The 24731-nt window shown below is 39.8% G+C and overlaps 1 protein-coding gene across 1 annotated transcript in view; it reads left to right on the top strand.

Annotated features, from left to right (window-relative positions):
- Positions 1-24731, top strand: part of LOC126116362 (protocadherin-like wing polarity protein stan) — a 365097-nt gene that overhangs the window by 324658 nt on the left and 15708 nt on the right. The window contains exon 42 of the mRNA XM_049915035.1: positions 7865-8001. Within this exon, the coding sequence (XP_049770992.1) occupies positions 7865-8001 (137 nt within the window). The remainder of the gene's footprint in view (positions 1-7864; positions 8002-24731) is intronic.

The raw sequence follows: 24731 nt of genomic DNA, 5'->3' as shown, positions 1-24731 counted from the left end.
TTGGCTGATCTGACGTTCCAACATCAACCAAGATGGCCTTGCTATGCTGGTACTTTGAATGGGAAACTACAGCGTAATTTTTCCTGTGGGCTTGCAGCTCTATTGTATAGTTAAATGATAATAGCATCTTCTTAGGTAAAAAATTCTTGAGATAAACTAGTCCCCATTTGGATCTCCAAGTGGGGCTACTCGGGGTGATATCGTCATCAGGAGAAACAAAATTGCCATTCTACAGATTGGTGCGTTGAATGTTAGATCTCTTAATTGAACAGGTAGGTTAGGAAATTTAAAAAGAGAAATGGGTAGGTTGAAGTTAGATAGAGTAGGAATTAGTGAAGTTCAGTGGCCAGAGGAACAGGACATCTGGTCAGGTGAATACTGGGCTATAAATACAAAATCAAGTAGGGGTAACGTAGGATTACATTTAATAATGAATAAGAAAATAGGAACGTGGGTAAGTTACTGTGAACAACATAGTGAATGTATTATCCTAACCAAGATAGACACAAAGCCAACACCCATGACAGTAATACAAGTTTATATGCCAACTAGCTCCACAGATGATGAAGAGATTGAAGAAATGTATGATGAGATGAAAGAAATTAGTCAGATAGTTAAGGGAGATGAAAATTTAATTGTGATGAGAGACTGAAATTCAATAATAGGGGAAGGAAGAGAATGAAAAATTGTAGGTGAATATGGACTGGGGGGGGGGGGGGGGGGAGGAGGAATGAAAGAGGAAGCCCTCTGGTAGAATTTCGCACAAAGCATAACTTAATCATCACTAGTGCTTGGTTCAGGAATCGTAAAAAAGGTTGTGTACAGAGAAGAGAAGTGGAGATACTGAAATGTTTCATATTTGTTATATAAAGGTAAGAGAAATTTGAAACCAAATTTTAAATTGTAAGACATTTCCAGGGGCAAATGTGACTCTGACACAATGTATTGGTTATGAACTGCAGATTAAAACTGAAGAAATTGCTGAAAAGTAGAAAATTAAGGAGATGAGACCTGGTTAAATTTAAAGAACCAGAGATTGTAGAGTGTTTCGGAGAGAGAGAGAGAGAGAGAGAGAGAGAGAGAGAGAGAGAGAGAATTAGGCAATGATTAACTAGAACAGGAGAAAGGAATACAGTAGAAGATGAATGCATAGCTTTGAGAGACAGAATAGCAAAGGCACCAGAGGATCAAATAGGTAAAAAGACAAGGCATAATACTTATCCTTAGATAACACAGGAGATACTGAATTTAATTTATGAAAGGAGGAAATATAAAAATGAAGCAGGTACAGGGGAATACAAATGTCTAAAAATGAGATTGACAGGAACTGCAAAATGGCTAAGCAGGAATGGCTAGAAGACTAGTGTAAGGGTTTAGAATCATTTATGAATATCAAGAGCTCTGACAGGAAACCAGTCGGAAGCAAAGAAGGGAAAGCTTGAATGGTGGAGCGTCTGTATACAAGGGAGATGAATTGAAGGCAGTATTGGTTGAGAAAAAAGAGAGACAGGGTTGTAGCCTGACATCAATGTAATTCAGGCTGTATGTTGGGCAAGCCGTGAAGGAAATCAAAGAAAAACTTGGAATAGCAATTAAAGTTCAGGGAGTATTGTGTTAGAGACAGCAAAGAACTGGCAAGAGCAGTTGAATGGAATGAACAGTGTCTTGAAAGGAGGATATAATATGAACAGAAACAAAAACAAAACAAGGATAATGGAATGTGTTGTGTCTAGGAATCCTGCATACTCGGTTCATTAGACAATTGATCAAAAAACGCGTATTAACACACACACACACACACACACACACACACACACACACACACACACACACACAAATGCATACACGAACAGACCACAGATACTTCAATAGTTACACTCATAAGTTTGGCAATAACATTCGATCTTTGGCAAAAACATTTGACAGTCGGCAACAGAAACCAAAACATTGCATTAAAACAAGCGTTCAGTGCATAGTGCTGTGGAATGTGGAAAAAACGGTAAATTGGCGTTCATAAGAAGAAGAACAACACCAAAAATGCAACAGGAGCATAATATGTAAGAAATTGTCCACGCAACCTGTAAGTACAGTTCAAAACATTACTACTTAATAGGAAATACCAACCACCAGAACTGTTTATAACCTATAGGCACAGTGACAAAAATGTAAATTAAATAGCTAACATATGTACATATTCCAGGCCACTGATGATGCCTTGCAGAAAATAAAGGCGAAACGCGTATGGAACTAAAATTGTTTTTTATTCAGTTGCTGTCAGATGGTCCATAAGTAAAAATTATCAATATACCAGTGGACTTGCCCATTGACTAGCTTGTATGTGCACAATAGCTCCAGCATCTTGCAGTTCTTTAAGTTCAGCAGCCACTTTGTCCCATAATGCAATGGGAACTGTTCTGGCCCAGCAAACTTTCAGCTGAACATTGTCTTTCGTAGTAATACATGCAACAAAATTGTTAGCCTTGCCTAAACCTTCAGAAAAGAGTTCAGGGGATTCTTTTGTCGAGCTAGCTGCACTGTCTTTTGCATTAAATGCAGCCTCTGACAACACATTGTCCTGAATTTGAAAGCCAAACAAATAAAACAAATCAAGTCCAGTCCAAATATGGTCCCACAATTGCATGATTGTAGCACAGTGAAAGTCACAGTTCGTGTATGTGAGCAATACATAGCAGGTGAAGTACATTTTCTGAGATCGGGTATATCTTGTCCTTTATAAACTGTCAGGTGTGCACTAGTTTTAGACAGGCATGAGGAGCCTCACAGTTCATTTGTGTTACAATTCAGCAATGTAACAGAGGCACCCATGTCCATATGAAATTTCACGTTTTCCACTAAGATACAAATGAATAAAAAGTTTGTTGAGTTGGCATAGCACTGAAGAAACTGTTTGCTTGCTAATTTTGCTAATGCTTGCAGCAGGCTTTGAATACACTGCATTGATTACATGGGCCTTGTAACTAGATTTTTGTGAATGGGCAGAATTCTTATGTTTGTTCCATTGCAAACTTATGGATTTTATGTGACCTTTCTCGCCACAAGCGTAACACTGTTCTTGTCTGGATGGGCAATCTTGTCATTTGTGCCTTGAATAGCGCCGAGGGCATGACCTAATTCTATTCACTGATGTAGCCACCTGTTCACATGGCTTGGTGCACACATGCTGTTGCCTACTGGGCCAGTTGTGAGCAGGGACAACCCAACCCGACAAATTGGTGGCTGCTCAAATTTATCGGCCGCTATGGCATCTGAATCATACTGATCTAGAATTTGCACTACGTGATGAAATGTTGGATCTGACTGTTTCAAAAACTGATCTTTAAGTTTATCATCAGTTACATTGTACACGATCGCATCACGCAATGTAACATCTGAATATAAAGCATCACAAGCGCATTTGAATTTGCATTTTGTCGTCATACCCTACAAATCTGTTACCCACTCATGATAAGTTTGTTCTGACCTTCTCTTGCAATGAAAGAATTGCACCACATTCACTTGTTGGTCATAATAGTTAGTTAGAGAACCTACAACATGATCATAGGAAAGTTGACTTGGAATGGTGTCAGGGAACTATTTCTGAATGAATCGAAAGACTGCACTTCCTACTATTGACAAAAAGTAATGTAATTTGACAGTACCTGACACTTTGTGAGTGAATGTGTGGTTTCATACTGTTGCAACCACTCAAGCCATTCCTCTTCTTTTTCGTTAAACTGGCGAAAAGGTGCTATGGCACTTGGAACTACAGTTGTTGCATGTTGCTTGGGTGCTTGCAATGTAGTAACTACTGTACCATGTTTAGAAGGGTTGCAATCTGTGCATCTGAAACTGAAACATCTGTGTTAGCTGTGTTGCATCTATTGCTTGCAGCTGAGCACCTAAGCGGGAGATGGGATAGGTGGGTTGCCCATTGTGGAATAGTCAAATGCAATTAACAGACGATGCAAGCAAGAAAAACAAGCACACAAGCAAAGTAAAGTTCAGCAGTACCCGCCTGAAAACACTGAATTGCAAAAACATTATAACAGACACTGAAAAAACACGTAAACGCACCTCTGCAAAGAAAAGACAAGGTAGAATTAAGGCACCAGCAAGACACAAAAGCCTATGACAAAACATAACAGAGACAATCTGTGGCAGCTGGTGGCTCCTACACTCCTGGAAATGGAAAAAAGAACACATTGACACCGGTGTGTCAGACCCACCATACTTGCTCCGGACACTGCGAGAGGGCTGTACAAGCAATGATCACACGCACAGCACAGCGGACACACCAGGAACCGCGGTATTGGCCGTCGAATGGTGCTAGCTGCGCAGCATTTGTGCACCGCCGCCGTCAGTGTCAGCCAGTTTGCCGTGGCGTACGGAGCTCCATCGCAGTCTTTAACACTGGTAGCATGCCGCGACAGCGTGGACCTGAACCGTATGTGCAGTTGACGGACTTTGAGCGAGGGCGTATAGTGGGCATGCGGGAGGCCGGGTGGACGTACCGCCGAATTGCTCAACACGTGGGGTGTGAGGTCTCCACAGTACATCGATGTTGTCGCCAGTGGTCGGCGGAAGGTGCACGTGCCCGTCGACCTGGGACCGGACCGCAGCAACGCACGGAAGCACGACAAGACCGTAGGATCCTACGCAGTGCCGTAGGGGACCGCACCGCCACTTCCCAGCAAATTAGGGACACTGTTGCTCCTGGGGTATTGGCGAGGACCATTCGCAACCGTCTCCATGAAGCTGGGCTACGGTCCCGCACACCATTAGGCCGTCTTCCGCTCACGCCCCAACATCGTGCAGCCCGCCTCCAGTGGTGTCGCGACAGGCGTGAATGGAGGGACGAATGGAGACGTGTCGTCTTCAGCGATGAGAGTCGCTTCTGCCTTGGTGCCAATGATGGTCGTATGCGTGTTTGGTGGCGTGCAGGTGAGCGCCACAATCAGGACTGCATACGACCGAGGCACACAGGGCCAACACCCGGCATCATGGTGTGGGGAGCGATCTCCTACACTGGCCGTACACCACTGGTGATCGTCGAGGGGACACTGAATAATGCACGGTACATCCAAACCGTCATCGAACCCATCGTTCTACCATTCCTAGACCGACAAGGGAACTTGCTGTTCCAACAGGACAATGCACATCCGCATGTATCCCGTGCCACCCAACGTGCTCTAGAAGGTGTAAGTCAACTACCCTGGCCAGCAAGATCTCCGGATCTGTCCCCCATTGAGCATGTTTGGGACTGGATGAAGCGTCGTCTCACGCGGTCTGCACGTCCAGCACGAACGCTGGTCCAACTGAGGCGCCAGGTGGAAATGGCATGGCAAGCCGTTCCACAGGACTACATCCAGCATCTCTACGATCGTCTCCATGGGAGAATAGCAGCCTGCATTGCTGAGAAAGGTGGATATACACTGTACTAGTGCCGACATTGTGCATGCTCTGTTGCCTGTGTCTATGTGCCTGTGGTTCTGTCAGTGTGATCATGTGATGTATCTGACCCCAGGAATGTGTCAATAAAGTTTCCCCTTCCTGGGACAATGAATTCACGGTGTTCTTATTTCAATTTCCAGGAGTGTATATCATCGGCACCATCTTATACGGACGTCTGCATCACCATGTTATTCGTTGTCATGTTGTTGTTTCTAGGTATCCTGCATAATTAGTTCACTAGACAAACAATCAGACAACTCGTATTAATGAGTTTCATACAACAAGTCAATTACAATACTTAACTTTGATAGATGTGTCGTCAACAACTGGCGGCATACAAACTAATCAGTCTTCTTCAGAATAGATAATCACAAGTGTGTGCTACATAGAGGTAGATAACTAAGTGGCTAACATTGAAGCTGCTATCGAAGTGGGCTGCCAACAGTCGGGCACGCTGCATATGTCCACTTCACCTAGGGGTCACTGCCGTCCCTTCTCTGTCTTTCCTGACTGGTGTGTATTAGAATTAAATCAGATGATGCTGAGGGAGAGTTTTGTTATTTGGGCAGAAAAATAACTAATTACAATTGAAGTAGAGGGGATATTAAATGTAGACTGGCAGTGGCAAGTAAAGCATTTCTGAAGAAGAGAAAATTGTTAACATCAGATGTAAATTTAAGTGTTAGGAAGTCTTTTCTGAAAATATTTTTATGAATCGTATCCTTGTGTGGAAGTGAAACATGGACGATAAGCAGTTTAGACGAGAAGAGAATAGAAGCTTTTGAAATGTGGTGCTACAGAAGAATACTGAAGATTAAATTAGGAGATATATAGCAATGGGGAGGAAGGAGATTTTATGGCACAACCTGACTACAAGAAGAGATTGGTTGATAGGACACATTCTGAGACATCAAGTGATCACCAGTTTAGCATTGGAGGGAAGTGTGAGGTGTACAAATGTAGAGGAAGTCCAAGAGATGAACACAGTAAGCAGATTCAGATCAATGTAAGTTGTAGTAGATATTCAGAAATGAAGAGGCATGTAAAGAATAGAGTAGCATAGAGAGCTGTCTTTGGCCTGAAGGCACACCAGCAGAAAAGTTGTAGGAAATGTTGAAGTCATCTTGGAGACCTTTAGATGTAACTGTTGTTATTCAGTTTTTCTCCATTTTCAAAAAATGTGTACAATATATTGTTTCCAGTTGTTAACTCAACACTATTGGTAATAATGTGAAAGGGCTATGAGGCAGTAATCAGATTTGATTGATGTTTGTGTTATACAGAGTGTCCCAGGAGGAATGGTCAGTACTCAGGGATAAGATAGGAATGATCATTTGAAGAAAAACACTTCATATAGCCATATGCCTTATTCCGGATCATTTGTGAGACAAAACACATTTAATTTACATTTGTTTTTGGGCTGGTAGTGCATTATAAATGCTGCAGCCCTCATTAGTAAATGTGCAGAGGCACTCCAAAAACCACAAAACATATTCTCCTGAGAGTGCACAAATGCACTGAAGTTCATGATGTGATATTCAAACTTTTATTGTGAGCTGTACAACAGCTGTAGTGTGATGTGTATGATAATGATCAGAGGTAAACAAGTTAAAAATATGTATTTCTCAATTGATACTTTGTAAAAACACATTTCATAATGATTACTAACTGGTGCACATGTGTAACCCTGACAGTGTTCTGAATAATACAGAAAATAAACAGGAGTGTACATGAAATGTGTTATGTCTCAGAAACCATTTGAAATAGGGCATATGTCCGTATGAAGTTTTTTGCTTCAAATAATGATTTCTGTCATATCCTTGAAAATAGACTACTCTTCCTGGAATGCCCTGTATGGGATCAGTGAAACTGGAAATAACTATTAAGCATGATAAGTAATAAACTTTTATCTCACACTAAGTATCAACACATTGTAACAATGAAGAGAGCATATGTTCATTCATTTTAGCTACATCCTCACAGTTTATGTATTCTATAATGAAAAAGATGTGAATAGACACTCACTTAACTTTTATATCTATCTAGATGCTGTAGCAAGTAAAACTTTTAAATTGACCAAGTATTGTTTTGTGGCATTAAGGGATCACACATTGAAGCAGTATTTTGTTATGTTCCCAGTAAAATATTTTATGAAAATAGTTGGAAAATATTGTAATTGTCAGAGTTAACACTGTATACTTCCTCCTTTATTCTTAGAAATGAATTCGACATGAATAAAGGGTAAATGTTTTCTTAATGATTATATCAGTTTATTATATTTTATTGAACTGACTATGTTATAAAACCAAAAGGAAAAGCATCTAATAATCATTTAACTTTAAATATGACGTGTTAATGCCATCAGTTAGACATTTTGGTATATCAGAATACTGTGATATTTGTTCTATTACAGCTGAAGAAGACCACACTACGTACATTGTACCTCTTTCAGGAAGAATTCACCCACAAACTGAAGCACGTTCATCACCTAGCCCCTTATTGCGACCTCCTGCTTTGAATGATCCTAATGTGATCTCAGAATCTGAGTAAGTCATTAAAATTGCTTTTCAGTTTCTTGTACATGTGGTGATTTTAAATTACGTGTACAATCAAATGAATTTGATTCATTCCTGAAGATAGTGTATAAACAAAATATTCATACATTATAACTATTTAGCCAATTAGAAGTAAACTCGGTGATGAATTCTTGGACGTAGTGGTGGCTCATAGACACAGATTCTGGGTGTTCACAGATTTTTAAATTCAGTTAAATATGAGAGTGCGAAATTAATAGCATCTGCTGTATAGTTATACTCATCAACATATTTATACAACTTCAGCCACTGTCAATAATAATAATAATAATAATAATAATAATAAGCATAACTTGTCTGAAGGAATTGTTTTTCTGGAATTTTGTTGTTTTGTGCATAATTAAGTGCAGTCTATGGCAAGAACGAAATAATATTTAAGCTTTCGCTACTCTCCATTTTGCATTTTTGTATAAGTAGGAGTTTTTGTGCTTTTTTACTTTTTGGACAAATGTACAAACTCTCTAATTGATGTATTAGTTAACAAATTAACTTCTCAGTTGAAAATCAGGCATTCTTACGTTGCACTCACATAATGACTTATGCTTATTATACACTTCTTTATTAAATGTTCGCTTGTAGTCATGCTTATTTGATTTTGTCACTTTCTCAGACAGCGAATCTGGTCTGGAATGCTCTAATTTCTATGCGGCTAGCCTTTTCTGGTAATTTTCTTTACTTTTAGTGCTTAATACAGGTTCAACAGTGTCTCATGTTGAGACTCCACAGGAAAGCTGATCCCTGCACAGTAGACTGCCAGCTCCAAACACAAACTGCTGTTTGCAGAAATGATTCAATTCAAGTAGTACTATCTACCAAAAACGTCACTTGACTAGAATACAAATGAGGCACTGAGAGCCATAAGGGCCAAAAGCACACCATCGTGACCCCCTCCCCCCAGTCTTTCCCCATTTAAGTGAGTATCAGAGAAACCAGCGAGCTGCTTTTCATGTATGTTTAAAGATATATGTACAATGTGGGCCTACAGTACAGATAAACTTTGAGATCAACAGATGTCATAAGCACAAATAAATACTACAGTCTCACAATCAACAGTGATGTGCTTTATGGTTCTCAACACCTGAAATGGATTACTCTGTGCTAAGTGATATCCAATCTAATTTTAATATATAGTGTTTGAATTCACATATCTGCGGAGGGTGCTAGCATATAGCAGGATTATTGGCGAACATTCGCTGCAGTGTGCTGCTACTGGTGGCATTGATGTAAGCTAGTAGTTGAGTGGTAAGGGCTAGCAGTGCACACCATTAACTGTGCACATTTTTTATCAAATCCATATACATGAGGGTGGTTTGGAAAGGTCTCAGAATCATCACGAGAGGTCAGCACTAGCATAACGAGTCGTTCATGTGATATTCATTGGACTGTTGCCTGTAAACACATGCCATGTCAGTGCTCTTGGAAGAGAGCTGTGGTGGTGATGATGTGGATCTGCTGTTGTTCCCGTGTAGTGATTTGCAAAGATGGAAAAAATCAAGATCCAAGCAGTGATTAAGTAATTTGTAAAGAAAGGTATGAAAGCAAAGGACATTCATGCCAATTTCCAGAATACACTGGGGAACTCTGCTCCTTTATATTCAACTGTTGCCAAGTGGACAAATGAATTTAAATTTGGTCAGGAGAACTTCGATGATGATCCATGCAGTGGCCAGCTAATATGTGTTACTACTTCAGAAATCATTGCAAAAGTACACAAAATGGTCATGGAGGATCGCCGATTGAAAGTGCGTGAAATTGCTCACGTTTACCAGATGTCATCTGAAAGGGTATATCACATTTTAACTGAAGAATTAGATATGAAAAAATTATCTGCAAGATGGGTTCCGCAACTCTTAATGCTGGATAAAAAATGCATGAGAATGGACGTTTCGGAACAATGTTTGGGCCGTTTTAGGAGAAATGAACAAGATTTCTTGCACTGGTTTGTGACCACAGATGAAACTTGGGTGCGCTACTATACCCCAGACACAAAACAACAGTCAAAACAGTAGCAACATGCTGATTCTCCTCCACCAAAGAAAGCAAAGACAATTCCTTTGGCGGGAAGGGTCATGGCATCAGTGTTCTGCGTTGCAAAGGGGATTCTGTTTGTAGATTATTTCCCCACTGAGCAAACAATTACTGGAGAATACTATGCAAACCTCCTGGACAAATTGCAACAAAAGATATGCGAAAAAAGGCTAGGTTTAGCAAGGAAGAAAGTCATCTTCCATCAAGACAAAGCGAGCCCGCAAATATGTGCCATTGCCATGGCAAAATTACGCGAAATAACTTATGAATTGTTGCCACACCTTTACAGGCCTGGAGAAAACTCATTTTTGAGATGGGATCAAGAGACTGTAACATTGTTGGACCAAGTGCATTAATCTACAAGGAGACTACATTGGAAAATAAAAAAATTTCAGTGATGTAAGTACTTTTTTTGGATTCCGTTCCAAGAACTTTTCAAACCACCGTCGTATTTTGCCCGTAAGGCAAGTATCTCACACCAGTTTACGCATGCACAAAAGCTCCTTAAAACGTGAACAGTAAGATAGTAAGGTGTGCTAATGACCCTGTTGCCAAGTTTACTAAGTCTAGTGCAGCAATATGTAGCACAGTGCAGTAGATTTAGTGACGTGTATTTCAGATTACCGCATCTACATTACGTTCAACAGCATTCAAAGAGAAATAACCAATAAATCCGCAAGGTGTCAAAAATTAGTGTTTAAGTGCTGTTCTCTTTCACAGCAGCTGCCACTGCTTGGACCCAAAATAATTGCTTGCCTTTGACTTTTGCAACTTTTGTACCTTATGCATACATTCTTATACAAAATCCATGGAACTATAAAAATATCATAAGGTAAAGGAAGCACTAAGCAGATGAAATATGGACAGAATTGTGATTCGGTTTTACCATACTTGTTTTAGGGGTGTTTTGCTGTGTAAATGAAAGGTACTGGCAGAATGAAGTTGTATTGTTTGAAAGAAGCCCATGAGAAATTTGTTCATTGTGGCTTGTCTTATCTACATTTGGAAATGTTTGTCAACTGGCACTTTGATTATTTTTTAAATAGTTTATATTGGAGCTTGCATTATACCGCTTCATAACAATTATCAATTCACCTCACGTTGCACATATTTCCTGGATCGAAGTAGGGAAAAATCCTCAATTCCATTCTCATTCTCTGAATACATTTCATTGAGGGTGGTGGCACAATGGTTGAGACACTGGACCTGCATTTTGGAAGCATGACGTTCAAATCCACGTTCAGCCATCCATATGATTTAAATTTTCCATAATGTGCCTAAATTTTGCAAGGTGAGAGATGGGATAGCTCCTATAAAGAGGACTCAGTTGATTTTCTTCCCCATTCTTGTTCAACTTGATCTTGTGGTGTGTCTCTGATGACCTTATCAACAACAGGGTGTTAAACTCTAATGTCCTTTCTGAAAACATATCCTCTACAGCAAACTTTTGTAAACGTCTCTGCATTTGTTCCATTTCTTCCATATTAGATTCTCCGATGTGGTGTAGTAGTTACTATTTCACATATTAATGTAGTCGGATAGTTATTGTTACTTTTACTACAAGACACACTGAGTGCAATGCATTCTCATTTAAGCTTGGGATCAGGTATGATCTTCTTTTGCTAGAGACGTATAGTGCAAAGCCTTTTCATATTTGTCATTATGTAACCTTCGAACAGATCACTAACTATATATTCTTTTACTTTGGTAAAAGGCTTACACTTTTTTTTTAACTTCAGTAGCAGAATCAAATAGTAACGTTTCTTTAATCAACTGTGAACTGCCCTAGCAGTATCTCTGTATCAGAAGTATTGTTGCATGAAAGGAATAATTTAATATTTCCCAAAAACTTAAGAAAAAATACTATAATTTGTATTTTAAATTGATACACATCTGGCTCTGATGTAATTGCTTGACCTATTATTGTTGAAATATAATTGCTGCTGCCGCATAACTATGTTGACTTTAAAATTGCAAAACATGGCAAGAGATACAACTCCTTCAGCTACAAAATAAGTTCTGCTGGAGCATTGGAGCTTTATTTAGCAAAATTTAGACATTGATTGGCATAGTGCTGAATGGAAATTATCTAATTGTCCCATTACTTCTCTACTATATCCAAACTAAGCTCGCCCCACAAAAAAAAGGAAAAACGCATGTTTTCAAACTATTAAGGAAAAAAATAAATTTTCCACTTCATTTTACCTGTTATCAAAAAATCTCCCAGTGTGATATTTTTCGGTGTTCTATCAACATACCCAAACAACAAAGCTGAGCTGATAATTAAAATACACTCCCTTTATTATCTTTCCTCACATTAATGTAGATATATGCAATCCTATACATCACTGAATTTCTGCATCTGGTCCCGACTTCATACACTCGATAAAAGAAAAATTTCCGTTGATGCTCTTTAACTATGGACGAAGCAATGCGTGGTGTGTCTAAAAAGTTTGATGAGTGCTATCAGACAATAAACAAAACAAAAGATACAAATAAGTGTTTTTAATTGCCCTTCAAATAGTCACCACCCACTACAACACACTTTTGACAATGTTTGTACAGCTTCTGGAAACTATCAGCAAAGGCCTCCTGTGGAATCAATCACAGAATGGCTGTCACACGATTTTTGATGGTATTCACGTCTGCACAATGTTCACTTTTCATGGCCACCTTCAGGCAAGGAAACAGGAAAAAGTCCACAGGAGCCAGATCAGGGGAGTATGGAGGGTGTTCAAGAATAGTTACCATTTTCTGCACCAGAAATTGGTGCACACAGATCGCACTGTGTGCAGAGGCATTGTTATGGAGCAGCATCCAATATCCAGTCCTGTGCGACTCTGACCGAAATTGCAGGATATGCTGTAGCAATCGGTTCAAAATGGACTGGTAAAATGCATCATTACTGGTTTGACCTGCAAGAATAAATTCCTTGGGGATTATGCCGTTGTTATTGAAGAAAGCGATCAGCAGTGTGTTCAGCTTTGATTTTTGTAGATTACTTTTTCTTTGGTCACAGGGAAGACGGTGGACACCATGAAATTGATTGCCATTTTGATTCCGGATCGAACTGGTAGCACCAGATCTCATCTCCCATGGTGATGGTGTTCGGAAGCAATGGATCCTGGTCACACATGTAAATGAAATCAGCAGCAGTTTCCATCCGTTTTGCTTTCTACTCGTCTGTTAGCTCGTTCGGCACAAATCAGGAGCAGGTCTTCCACTTACCCAACTCATAGCAGACGATGTTGTGCACTGAGTCCTTGCTAATGCCCAATACCTACACAATCAATCTGAGAGTCTGTCACCGATCTTGTGCCAGCATTTGCCACACTTTATCAGTCTTTTCTGGGGCTCTGCTATTCAATGGCCAACTTGAATGTGGCTCATCCTCAGTTGTTTCCTTCCCTTCACGGAAGCATTTAAACCATTTGTAAACACATTTTCCGTTTGCAGCTTCCCTCCTGTGCACCTACACCAACATTCTATGGATTTCCGTTGCAGTCTTCCCCAATTTGCAGCAGAACTTGATATTTACACATTGCTCTATTGCACTGTGACACTGCCTCTCACACCGACTACGTTCAACTGGTCACAGTCTGCTTACACAGACAGTCATATGCAGTGCATGACATGTATCAATTGTCCTCAAGTCTTTAAAGACCCATACACATGCACGCAAACATGCGCCAAGTTGCCGTTCAAATGTGACACCATTCACCGAACTTTTTAGACACACCTCGAATCCATTAATTCATTACAGCCATAATAGAAGTAGAAGTAGTAGTAGTAGTAGTAGTATAGCCTTCACTATTTTCAGCTGGATCTTCGCAGATTCATGTTGTAGATGCCCAGCAGCTTCTGTGGCCCAGGTTACTGCTAATAGGTGGCTATATTGTCGCCACACCTTGCCCAGGCCACTTACAATACATACATTGTAATAACTACCACTAAAGTACAGTTAACATACATTGTTGTTGTTGTTGTGGTCTTCAATCCAGAGGCTGGTTTGATGCAGCTCTCCATACTACTCTATCCTGCGCAAGTTTCTTCATCTCCAAGTAACTACTGCAACCTACAGCATTCTGAATCTGCTTAATGTATTCATCTCTTGGTCTCCCTCTGCGATTTTTACCCTCCACGCTGCCTTCCAGTACTAAATTGGTGATCTCTTGATGCCTCGGAACATGTCCTATCAACCGATCCCTTCTTCTAGTCAAGTTGTGCCACAAATTCCTCTTCTCCCCAATTCTATTCAGTACCACCTCATTAGTCACATGATCTGCCCATCTAATCTTCAGCATTCTTCTGTTGCACCACATTTCAAAAGCTTCTCTTCTCCTCTTGTCTAAACTACTTATCATCCACGTTTCACTTCCATACATGGCTACACTCTATATAAATACTTTCAGAAAAGACTTTCTGATGCTTAAATCTGTACTCGATGTTAACAAATTTCTCTTCTTCAGAAATGCTTTCCTTGCCATTGCCAGTATACATTTTATATCCACTCTACTTCGACCATCATCAGTTATTTTGCTCCCCAAATAGCAAAACTCATTTACTACTTTAAGCGTCTCATTTCCTAATCTAATACCCCTCAACATCACCTGATTTAATTTGACTACATTCCATTATTCTCATTTTGCTTTTGCTGATGTTCAACTTATATCCTCCTTTTAAGACACTGTCCATTCTGTTCAACTGCTCTTCCAGGTCCTTTGCTGTCTCTGACAGAATTACAATGTTATTGGCAACCTCCAAGTTTTTATTTCTTCTCCACGTATTGCAATTCCTACACCAAATATTTCTTTTGTTTCCTTTACTGCATGCTCAGTGTACAGATTGAATAATATTGGGGATAGGCTACAACCCTGTCTCACTCCCTTCCCAGCCACTGTTTCCCTTTCATGCCCCTTGACTCTTGTAATAGCCATTTGGTTTCAGTACAAATTGAAAAAGCTTTTCGCCTCCTGTATTTGACCCTTGCCCCCTTCAGAACTTGAAAGAGAGTATTCCAGTCAACATTGTCAAAAGCTTTCTCTAAGTCTACAACTGCTTGAAATGTAGGTTTGCCTTTCCTTAATCTATCTTCTAACATAAGTCATAGGGTCAGTATTACCTCAAGTTTTCCAACATTTCTTTGGAATCCAAACTGGTACTCTCTGAGGTTGGCTTCTACCAGTTTTTCCATTTGTCTGTAAAGAATTCATGTTAGTATTTTGCAGCTGTGACTTATTAAATTGATAGTTTGGTAATTTTCACACCTGTCAACACCTGCTTTCTTTGGGATTGGAATTATTATATTCTTCTTGAAGTCTGAGGGTATTTTGCCTGTCTCGTATATCTTGCTCACTAGATGGTCGAGTTTTGTCAGGGCTGGCTCTCCCAAAGCTAATAGTAATTCTAATGGAATGCTGTCTAATCCCGATTTCATCTTCATGTACATCCTCTTCCATTTCCATAATATTGTCCTCAAGTACATCGACCTCGTATAGACCCTCTACATACTCCTTCCACCTTCCTGCTTTCCCTTATTTGCTTAGAACTGGTTTTCCATTGAACACTTGATATTCATACAAGTGCTTCTCTTTTCTCCAAAGGTCTCTTTAATTTTCCTGTAGACAGTATCTATCTTACCCCTAGTGATACATGCCTCTACATCCTTACATTTGTCCTCTAGCCATTCCTGCTTAGTCACTTTGCACTTCCTGTCAATCTCATTTTTGATATGTTTGTATTTCTTTTTGTCTACTTCATTTACTGCATTTTTATATTTTCTCCTTTCATCAATTAAGTTCAATATCTCTTCTGTTAGTCAAGGATTTCTACTAGTCCTCATCTTTTTACCTACTTGATCCCCTGCTGCGTTTATTCTTTCATCTCTCAAAGCTACCAATTCTTCTTCCACTGTATTTCTTTCCCCCTTTCTTGTCAATCGTTTCCTAATGTCCTCAATTACATCGCCCTTGTTCTCCAAAACACACTCACAGTTTCTTCAGTTTTAATCTGCAGTTCATAACCAATAGATTGTGATCAGAATCCACATCTGCCCCTGGAAATGTCTTACTATTTAAAACCTGGTTCCTAAATCTCTGCGTTACCATTATATAATCTATCTGAAACCTTCCAGTGTCTCCAGGCCTGCTCCACGTATACAACCTCCTTTCATTATTTTTAAACCATGTGTTAGCTATGATTAAGTTATGCTCTGTGCAACATTCTACGAGGTGGCTTCCTCTTTCATTCCTTACCCCCATTCCATATTCACCTACTACTTTTCCTTCTCTTCCTTTTTGTACTGTTGAGTTCCAGTCCTCCATGACTATTAAATTTTTGTCTCCCTTTACTATCTGAATAATTTCTTTTCCTTCATCATACAGTAGTTCAATCTCTTCCTCGTTTACGGAGCTAGTTGGCATATAAACTGGTACTACTGTGGTAGGTGTGGGCTTCGTGTCTATCTTCGCTACAACAATGCATTCACTGTGCTGTGTGTAGTAGATTACCCATGCTCCTGTTTTTTTATTCATTACTAAATGTACTCTTGCATTGCCCTTATTTGATTTTGTATTTATAACCCTGTATTCACCTGGCCAGAAGTCTTGTTCCTTCTGCCACCGAACTTCACTAATTCCCACTATATCTAACTTTAACTTATCCATTTCCCTTTTTAAATTTTCTAACCTACCTACCCGATTAAGGGATCTGACATTCCACACTCCGATCCGTAGAACACCCCGCCACCCCTGGAGATCCGAATGGGGGACTATTTTACCTCTGGAATATTTTAACCAAGAGGATGCAATCATCATTTAACCACAAAGTAAAGCTGCATGCTCTCGGGAAAAATTACAGCTATAGTTTCCTTTTGCTTTGAACCGTTCGTAGTACCAGCGCAGAAGGCCAGATCAGTCAATCATCCAGACTGTTGCCCCTGTAACTACTGAAAAGGCTGCTGCCTCTCTTCAGAAACTACACGTTTGCCTGGGCTCTCAATAGATAACCCTCCATTGTTGTTGCACCTACAGTACGGCTATCTGTATTGCTGAGGCACAAGCCTCCCCACCAGTGGCAAGGTCCATTGTTCTTTGGGGAGGGGGACGGACATTCTAAGATATAAATTTATCCTTCTCTGAATTATTTAAAAAATAAAAATAAAAATTTAAAAAAATTAATGGCTCTGGCATTTTGGGTGTTGGAAATGTACTAACAACACCAATTGAGATCAGCCTTACAAACTAGTATCTTATATAGCCTCTCCTATTTTTTCTCTCTCTCTGTATTGAGTAGTGCCATTACAGCAACAAGATGACAATAATAATTATTATAATAAATATAGATATTCTCAACAATAAGGTCAGTTAATCATTATACTACTTATGTAACTTGTATCTTTATCATTTTCCTTTTAGGAGGTTTTCTGAGCTGAAGGATACAGGCAACATGTGTTATTTTAGGAACTCTATTTCTCCATTGGTAGTATACCTTAACCTCAGGTTTTTACTGTACAGGAATAACAATCAGTGTGTCATATAATCTTCTAACAATTCTTCAAATTTTCCTTTTTATCTGGTGTGTTACCATTTGTCACTTTATCATATCCATTTGTGTTTTGATAAGACTAAGAGGTGTTTCAAACTTTCACAACTGTACTTTGTAATACATTCACTCTTCCTCTCACATGAGAGGTTGCCTACATAAGTCAGTATGCGAGCATAAGGTATTTCAGTTGATAGGTTGTAAAATCATTTGACTTCCTCTACATTATGACCCTACATATCAACATAATTATGCATTTCAAATTACAGTCAGCTTCCTACAAGCCCGACCAACATTCTGTAATTACCATCGTCAGCTCCAAAGCTTGATGAAACAAAACAGTAATATAGGTATGGGAACCGCCCTTGGCATCCTCCCATCATATACTATCCCATTTATAATTCACAACATAAACTCTTTTTCCAAATTATCCTCCTCACTGGTAAATGTTCTCTTGGACGTTTACTATGTCTTGCCATTTTTCCCTGGTAACAGTACAAAAAGGTCATTAACTTACCTAATAAACCCTAAATTATAATTACCAATACTGCTGGTTCACAAAACAGTCCATCTGTTCTATAATTTTCCTACACATTCAACAAACACACTTAAAATCACCTAGGACTGATGCATTCTCAATACTTTCATTTATGTCACCCGTTATTAAGATGAACACCTTTGCTGTTACTATTTTTACCATAGACTCCAGAGTCACTATTTGATATCCCCTTGAGTCTATTGTCAGCTATTCTCCCACAGCTCAATACTCCCTAAGAATTGTATCATTCACCTACTTAGGCTCACACTATAAAAACAAAATTGCAGTAGGTTACATACAAAACTTATAACAAAACTTAACGTATGAGAGCCATTTTAAATAGTTTGTATGGACTGGCAGATATGACTAATTGTTCACTAATGTCTCTTACATTGTTCACACTTTTGTTTTCTACTGCATTTGTACAACATCTGTTTTCTAGCCTCTATGGTGTAGTCAGGAATGTCCCATTGTGGTCTGATAATTAATACAGAGTATTTGTCATTATCGTGTTTCTTCTGCTATGCTTTTATTATTGGAGTAACTTTCCTTAAGAATATATGATCCCTCAGTATATACAATTTTACCATCTTTACTGGTGGAAGTAATGTAATTGATTCCTTGCAATTCAATGAAAATATTTTATCTCTCTTCCTGTTTTAAATGGACATATTTCTTCAAATTCTGCATACTGTGCGAGCCTTCCATGCTTTGTATATTTTTAATTGCCTTTTATTATCACTTTAGGATGAAAAATTCTTACTGCGACAAAGAAAGTACATATGGTCAAAATAAAATATAACACTACGTAGAAAGTAACATGTATCTTCTGTAGATACTCCTTCATTGTCTTTGTCAGTGGAGGTGACATGATTGGTTTCTTGTAATTCAGTTAATATATTTCTTGCAGTTTATCATTAGCTCTTTTCTTAGGTAATTTCACCACATTCTCTATTCTTTTATTACTAATTAATTTTACATTCTCCACAGGCAAGGAGAGGAGGCTAGGAACACAGATGCTGGCAAACTCATTGGTTTATCCTGTTTCATGTTTATGTTTAGATATTTCACTATTCAGTAACCCTATTGGTCCTCAACATCCACTCTAAAGAGGGACAGGCTCATTTTGTAATCATGACACACTGCTTTTATTTCCTTCTTTATTAATGAAAAATTCTTTTATCTCTTCATTTGATACTAACAGTTCATGTTTTACATCATTTTGTGATTGCTTGAGTTCATTCTTTTCCTCACTCATCTTTTCCACAATCTGCTTAAACATTTCACCCACATTCACTTTCATATTGCCTATTGATTATACTCTCAAAATTGTCTACTCAGCCTTAAAAATTAATCACTCTTCTACAAAAGTCCCAATATTCAATACTACTGACACAGACAATAAATAAATACAGTACCTCCAAACTGCAAACATTGAAGAAAAGTAGACTAACATGGATCTGCAGCAGAGTGACCTCAGGAAGATAGGTGCATCCTCTTGACCAACCAGTCCTTGCTGGTAGCCTGCACAAACGTTTTTAAGAGTGGTAAGACCCTGTTAATGATAAAATATGTTGCTACTCCACTTACAGTTTTTTTGTTTTATTTTGGTCAGGCAAAAATTATAATGCCAGAACATTGTCAGATATGTCAGCTATTATTTTCTGACATCTTGATTGGCCTGTCGGCACTTTATTAGATACTACATTTCTCTTTTCTTGTAGTTCCGATTACTGAAAAATAGTCATGACGAAAGATGTAAACATGTCCCGTGGTCTGATGATAATTTTGACCCAGTGCAACTTAATTATGAATTCCAGTTCATAACTGATGGCAGTTCGCACAAGTCAAGGCACAGACAGGTTGCATCATTACTGGTTCCAAACGACAGTTGTGATACACACATACACTTGCTGTGCACATGAAGACAGTGTGTACCCTGCAGATTGTGTCTCACGTGTTTGTGCAGAACTCGTCATTTACCACCATTGTCAGTGATGACAACTTGCAGCAAATGGACTAAAAATTTACTAAATAACTTGCTACAATCTGGTTTAATGCTCGCTTTGTCTATGACATTAACAACAGAGCCCCACTGAATTATCATTGTTTGCTAGAGAATGCGTCACGTAGGTGGGCAGAATGATCCTAAACTCAGCCACAGTCGTTCATGACTACAACTGTTGGGAGAATTATAATTGTTGTTGGATATTTATCATTAACTTTTCCATGGGACATGCTGAGTGCAGTGCATTCATGTTCTGTTGTGGAATTCAGTATGATCGTTCTTTGGGAGATACACATAGTGTAATGTGTTCTCATGTTTATCACCCAGAAACCTTTGAATAATCACCAAGTATATATTCTGTTAGTGAGGTGAAAAGATTATGCTTTTTTACCCTGTGTGAGCCACCTAGCAATATCTCATTTGCAGAGGTCTCGTTGCATAGACAATTGCATGGAAGAAATAATTTCATTTTTGCCAAAGATATAAAAAGATACAGTAATTTTTATTTTTAAATTGATAAGCATCTGATCTGTTGTAATTGCTTGACCTGTTATTGTTTAAATATTATTTCTGCTTTCATGTAAGTATGTTGAATTAAAAATTGCGAAAAAGACAAGAGATAAAACTTTTTATAGCTACAATTATGAAATCTACATCTACATATATGTTTATACTCCACAAGCCACCAGTCAGCAAGTGGCAGAGGGTGCTTTGTGTACCATGAAGTAACTTTTCCTGTTCCAGTCAGGTATGTTTTATGGGAAGAACGATTGCTGGTAAGCCTCCAAGTGGGCCTGAATCTCTCTAATTTTATCTTGATGGTCTTTTTGTGAGATATTGTTAGGAGAAAGCAATATACTGATTGATTCTTCTAGGAATGTACACTCTTGAAATTGTAATGGTAGACTGTACCTTAAAGCATAACACCTGCCTTGCAGAGTCTGACACTGGATTTGGCTGAACATCTCTATGATGCTTCCGTGCTCACTAAATGAACCTGTAATGAAATGTGTTGCTCTTATTTGGATCTTCTGTATTTCCTTTACGAATCTTATCTGGTACAGACCTGATACCGACGAGAAATATTCAAGTCTTCATCAAATGAGTGTTTTGTAAGTTACTTCTTTTGTTGATGGACTACTTTTCCTGAAGATTATTGCAATGAATCTCTGTCTGGCATCTGCATTACTCGCATGGTGTTGAGTTAAAATCAGCTAATTAACCCACTATTTCTCTACTACATCCAGACTAAACTTACTCATCACAGAAAAGTAAAAGAAATAACTTGTCTCTAAGTTGAGAATTAATATACGCTTGTTTGAATACCTTCCCACATATTAACATAGATGTATGCAGTCTTATACATCACCAAATTTCCAAGTCTCTCTCTGACTTCACGTACTCAATAAAAGATAAACTTCAGAGACCCTTTTTGACCATGGCTAGAGAAGCGCCTTCAACTTTTAATGCATTACAACCATAATAATAATAATAATGATAATACTAGCCTCCAGTGTTGTCGGCCGGATCTTCTCATTCATGTTGTAGATGCCAAGCAGCTTCTGCGGTCCAGGTCATCTCTTATAGGTGGCTCTGCTACCACTACACCTTGCTCAGGCTGCTTACAATACATGCAACATAGTAATTACCACTACAGTAAACATAAATAGCAGGATATAAATTTTTCCTATTCTGTATTCCTTTAAAAAAACATTATTTGTTGTTGAAATGTACTTATAACACCCATTGAGCTTACACAATGGGCTTCATTACAGAACACAGCCGTTACACCTAATATGTACCCAGAAAGGAAAGAGACTTTCAGCATTGTGTGACTGTGGCGACTTAGGGATCTCCTGGTATGTTCACATGCCCACTCCAAGTGGAAGCTAGGAGACATGAACACCCTCAGGGTGAAGTTACATACCTAATTAGGAATGCTGACACATTCCAGTTACTGAACATAATCTCAAACAATACATCTGGGAGCAAACTAAACAAGTTCAGAATAGCTATTAGAGACAGAAATACATGTATAAAGAATGTCAACAGAAGAGAAGGTATGAGCGAGAGGGAATATGTGAATGAGGAGGCATTGAAACGATGGCAGCAGTGCCAGTGGTGAGGAAGAGAGAAACACTATGTGATCATTGAAGTATTGTGTGTTGTGTGTTAATAAGAGCATATTAAGTTGTAATTTAGTTTAGATGGAACAGTTGATTACAGGTGGCTAAAGTGTAGTCTATTTCCCCACTCCTTGCAGGCAAAACTCGGAGATGTACTGAGACAGCCAAAAACTGCAGTTACCTAAGGAAGTTTACATAAGTAGTAACTTAAAAGGTTTATCTCTCTTCTTAAACAACAGAAACTCCAGGTTGGAATATCAACAATATTAGGAAAAGTATAGATCGCTACTTGTCTTGAAGATGACACATTGAGTTTGCAGGCAAGCACAAAAAAAAACTGTTACAGTTTTAGCTTTAGGGCAAAGACATCTTCAGAAGAAAAAAAAACCTCACACATGTTCATACAAGTTAGCACACCTCACATACACGACTGCCATCTCCAGCTCTGGCAACTCAGATCGCAATACAGCTGTCACTTTGAATGAAAAAATGGCAATCTGGAGTTGTGCAGGTTTGGGGAGGGACAGTAGAGTACAGTTCGGTGGAGAGAAGAGCACTGTCTGGCGAAGTGTGCAGCAGCTACCTGGAGGCATGACAAACTTGCTAGGTGTGATATCAGGAGGCTGTGAGGCACAGATGTGTTTGGTTGGGGGGGGGGGGGGGGCAGGGAAGGGGAGAAGATGATTGGGTGTACTGGCAGAGGGCAACACACAATGAGAGGTGAGGGGGACATGAGCAGGGAGGAGACGATAGAACAGAGAGGGCGGAAACTGTTGGGTGGAGGATATAGGGACAGTGGGTTACGGTAGGTTGGGACTGGGATAAATACAGGAGCAGAGAACAAAGCTGTTGGTTGAGGGGAGCATCCAGATGGCCTGAGGTGTGAAGCAGCCATTGAAATCAAGTCTGTTATGTTCATCTGCACATTGTGGCACAGGGGGTCTACCATGCTCCTGTCCACAGTTTGGCAGTGGTTGTTCATCATGGTGGACCACTGGTTGATAATCGTACTGATATAAAAATTTGAGCAATGATTGCAGCAGAGCTGGTATATGGCATGGTTGCTCTCGCACGTAGCCCAGTCTCTGATAAACCTGTGACAGCACGGGAATAGGAAGTACTGGGTGGGTAGCCTCCTATAGCAACCCGTTTATGGACAATGCAGAGGAAACCTTCCTAGCCTCTCAAAAGCCTAAACCCCCACTCTGGTTCACTTTCATTGAAGATATCTTCATGATATGGACTCAGCACCAAGAGAACCAATCCTCATTCCTTCACAACCTCAGTACCTTCTCTACTCAGATGCTCCTCTCAACCCACTATGTTCCTGGATGTTGGCGTCCTCTTCTCTGATGGCTCCATCCACATCTCCGTCCACATTAAACCCATTAACCTCCAGCAATACATGCAATTCGACAGCTGCCATCACTTCCACTCCAAAAAAATGCATCCCATACAATTCGGGGACAATATATCGGCAGTGACAAGAATTCCCTTGCCCAGTATACTGAAGACCTTACCAAAGCCTTCACAAACAGATACTATCCTCCAGATCTAGTCTGTAAACATATCTCCCCTGCCATTTCCCCAAACACTCCCAATCCATCCACCACCCCCAAGCACCAGCTACAGAGAAGTGCTCATCCGTTGTCGGAGCTTTGATTAACTGTCGTCATGTCCTGAAAGGCATGGCATCCTATGTGAGATCCTTTCCACCCCTCCTAAAGTGGTACTCTGTCACACATCCAACCTCACAACATCCCAGTCCATCCCTATGCCACTCCCAATCCCAGCCCCTGCCACAGGGATAATCTCCTGTGGAAGACCCAGGTGCAAGACTGCCCAATCCACCCACCCAGTAATACCTATGCCAGCCATTTCACAGGCTTTTTCTATCCTATCAGAGGCCAGATATTGATGTGACTACCAACCAGCTGTCCACCAGAATGAATGGCAACCACGAAACTATGGCTAAGAGCAAAGTAGACCGTTCTGTGGCACAACATGCAGCTGAACATAACATCCTTGATTTCAGTGGTTGCTTCACAGTCCGGGCCATCTGCATCTTCCCCACCGCTACCAGATTTTCTGTTATCTGACCATCACCTCCTCCCCCTTTCTCTCTCCTCCTCCTCCTCCTCCTCCTCCTCCCTCTTACACTGTCCATCTTCTCCTCCTCTATCTCTGTGTCCATCTTCTCTTTCTCCCTCTAGAGGTTAATCACCTCCTTCTCCCTCCCTCCTCTCTCTCTCTCTCTCTCTCTCTCTCTCTCTCTCTCTCTCTCTCTCTGTGTGTGTGTGTGTGTGTGTGTGTGTGTGTGTGAGTGATTCTCCTCTGACCCCATCCTTCAGTCCATTCCCTCCTCCCCTCTCTCCCTATCCACCTCCCGCTGCCTCCCCTTTCCCAATCTAGCTCCTACAACACATTCTCCACTCCCAAAATTA

This window comes from Schistocerca cancellata, chromosome 1, assembly GCF_023864275.1.
Source record: "Schistocerca cancellata isolate TAMUIC-IGC-003103 chromosome 1, iqSchCanc2.1, whole genome shotgun sequence".
In the NCBI taxonomy this organism is placed as follows: Eukaryota; Metazoa; Arthropoda; class Insecta; order Orthoptera; family Acrididae; genus Schistocerca; species Schistocerca cancellata.
Note: the sequence above shows the minus strand (reverse complement) of the source record. Positions and strands in the feature narration are given on the sequence as shown.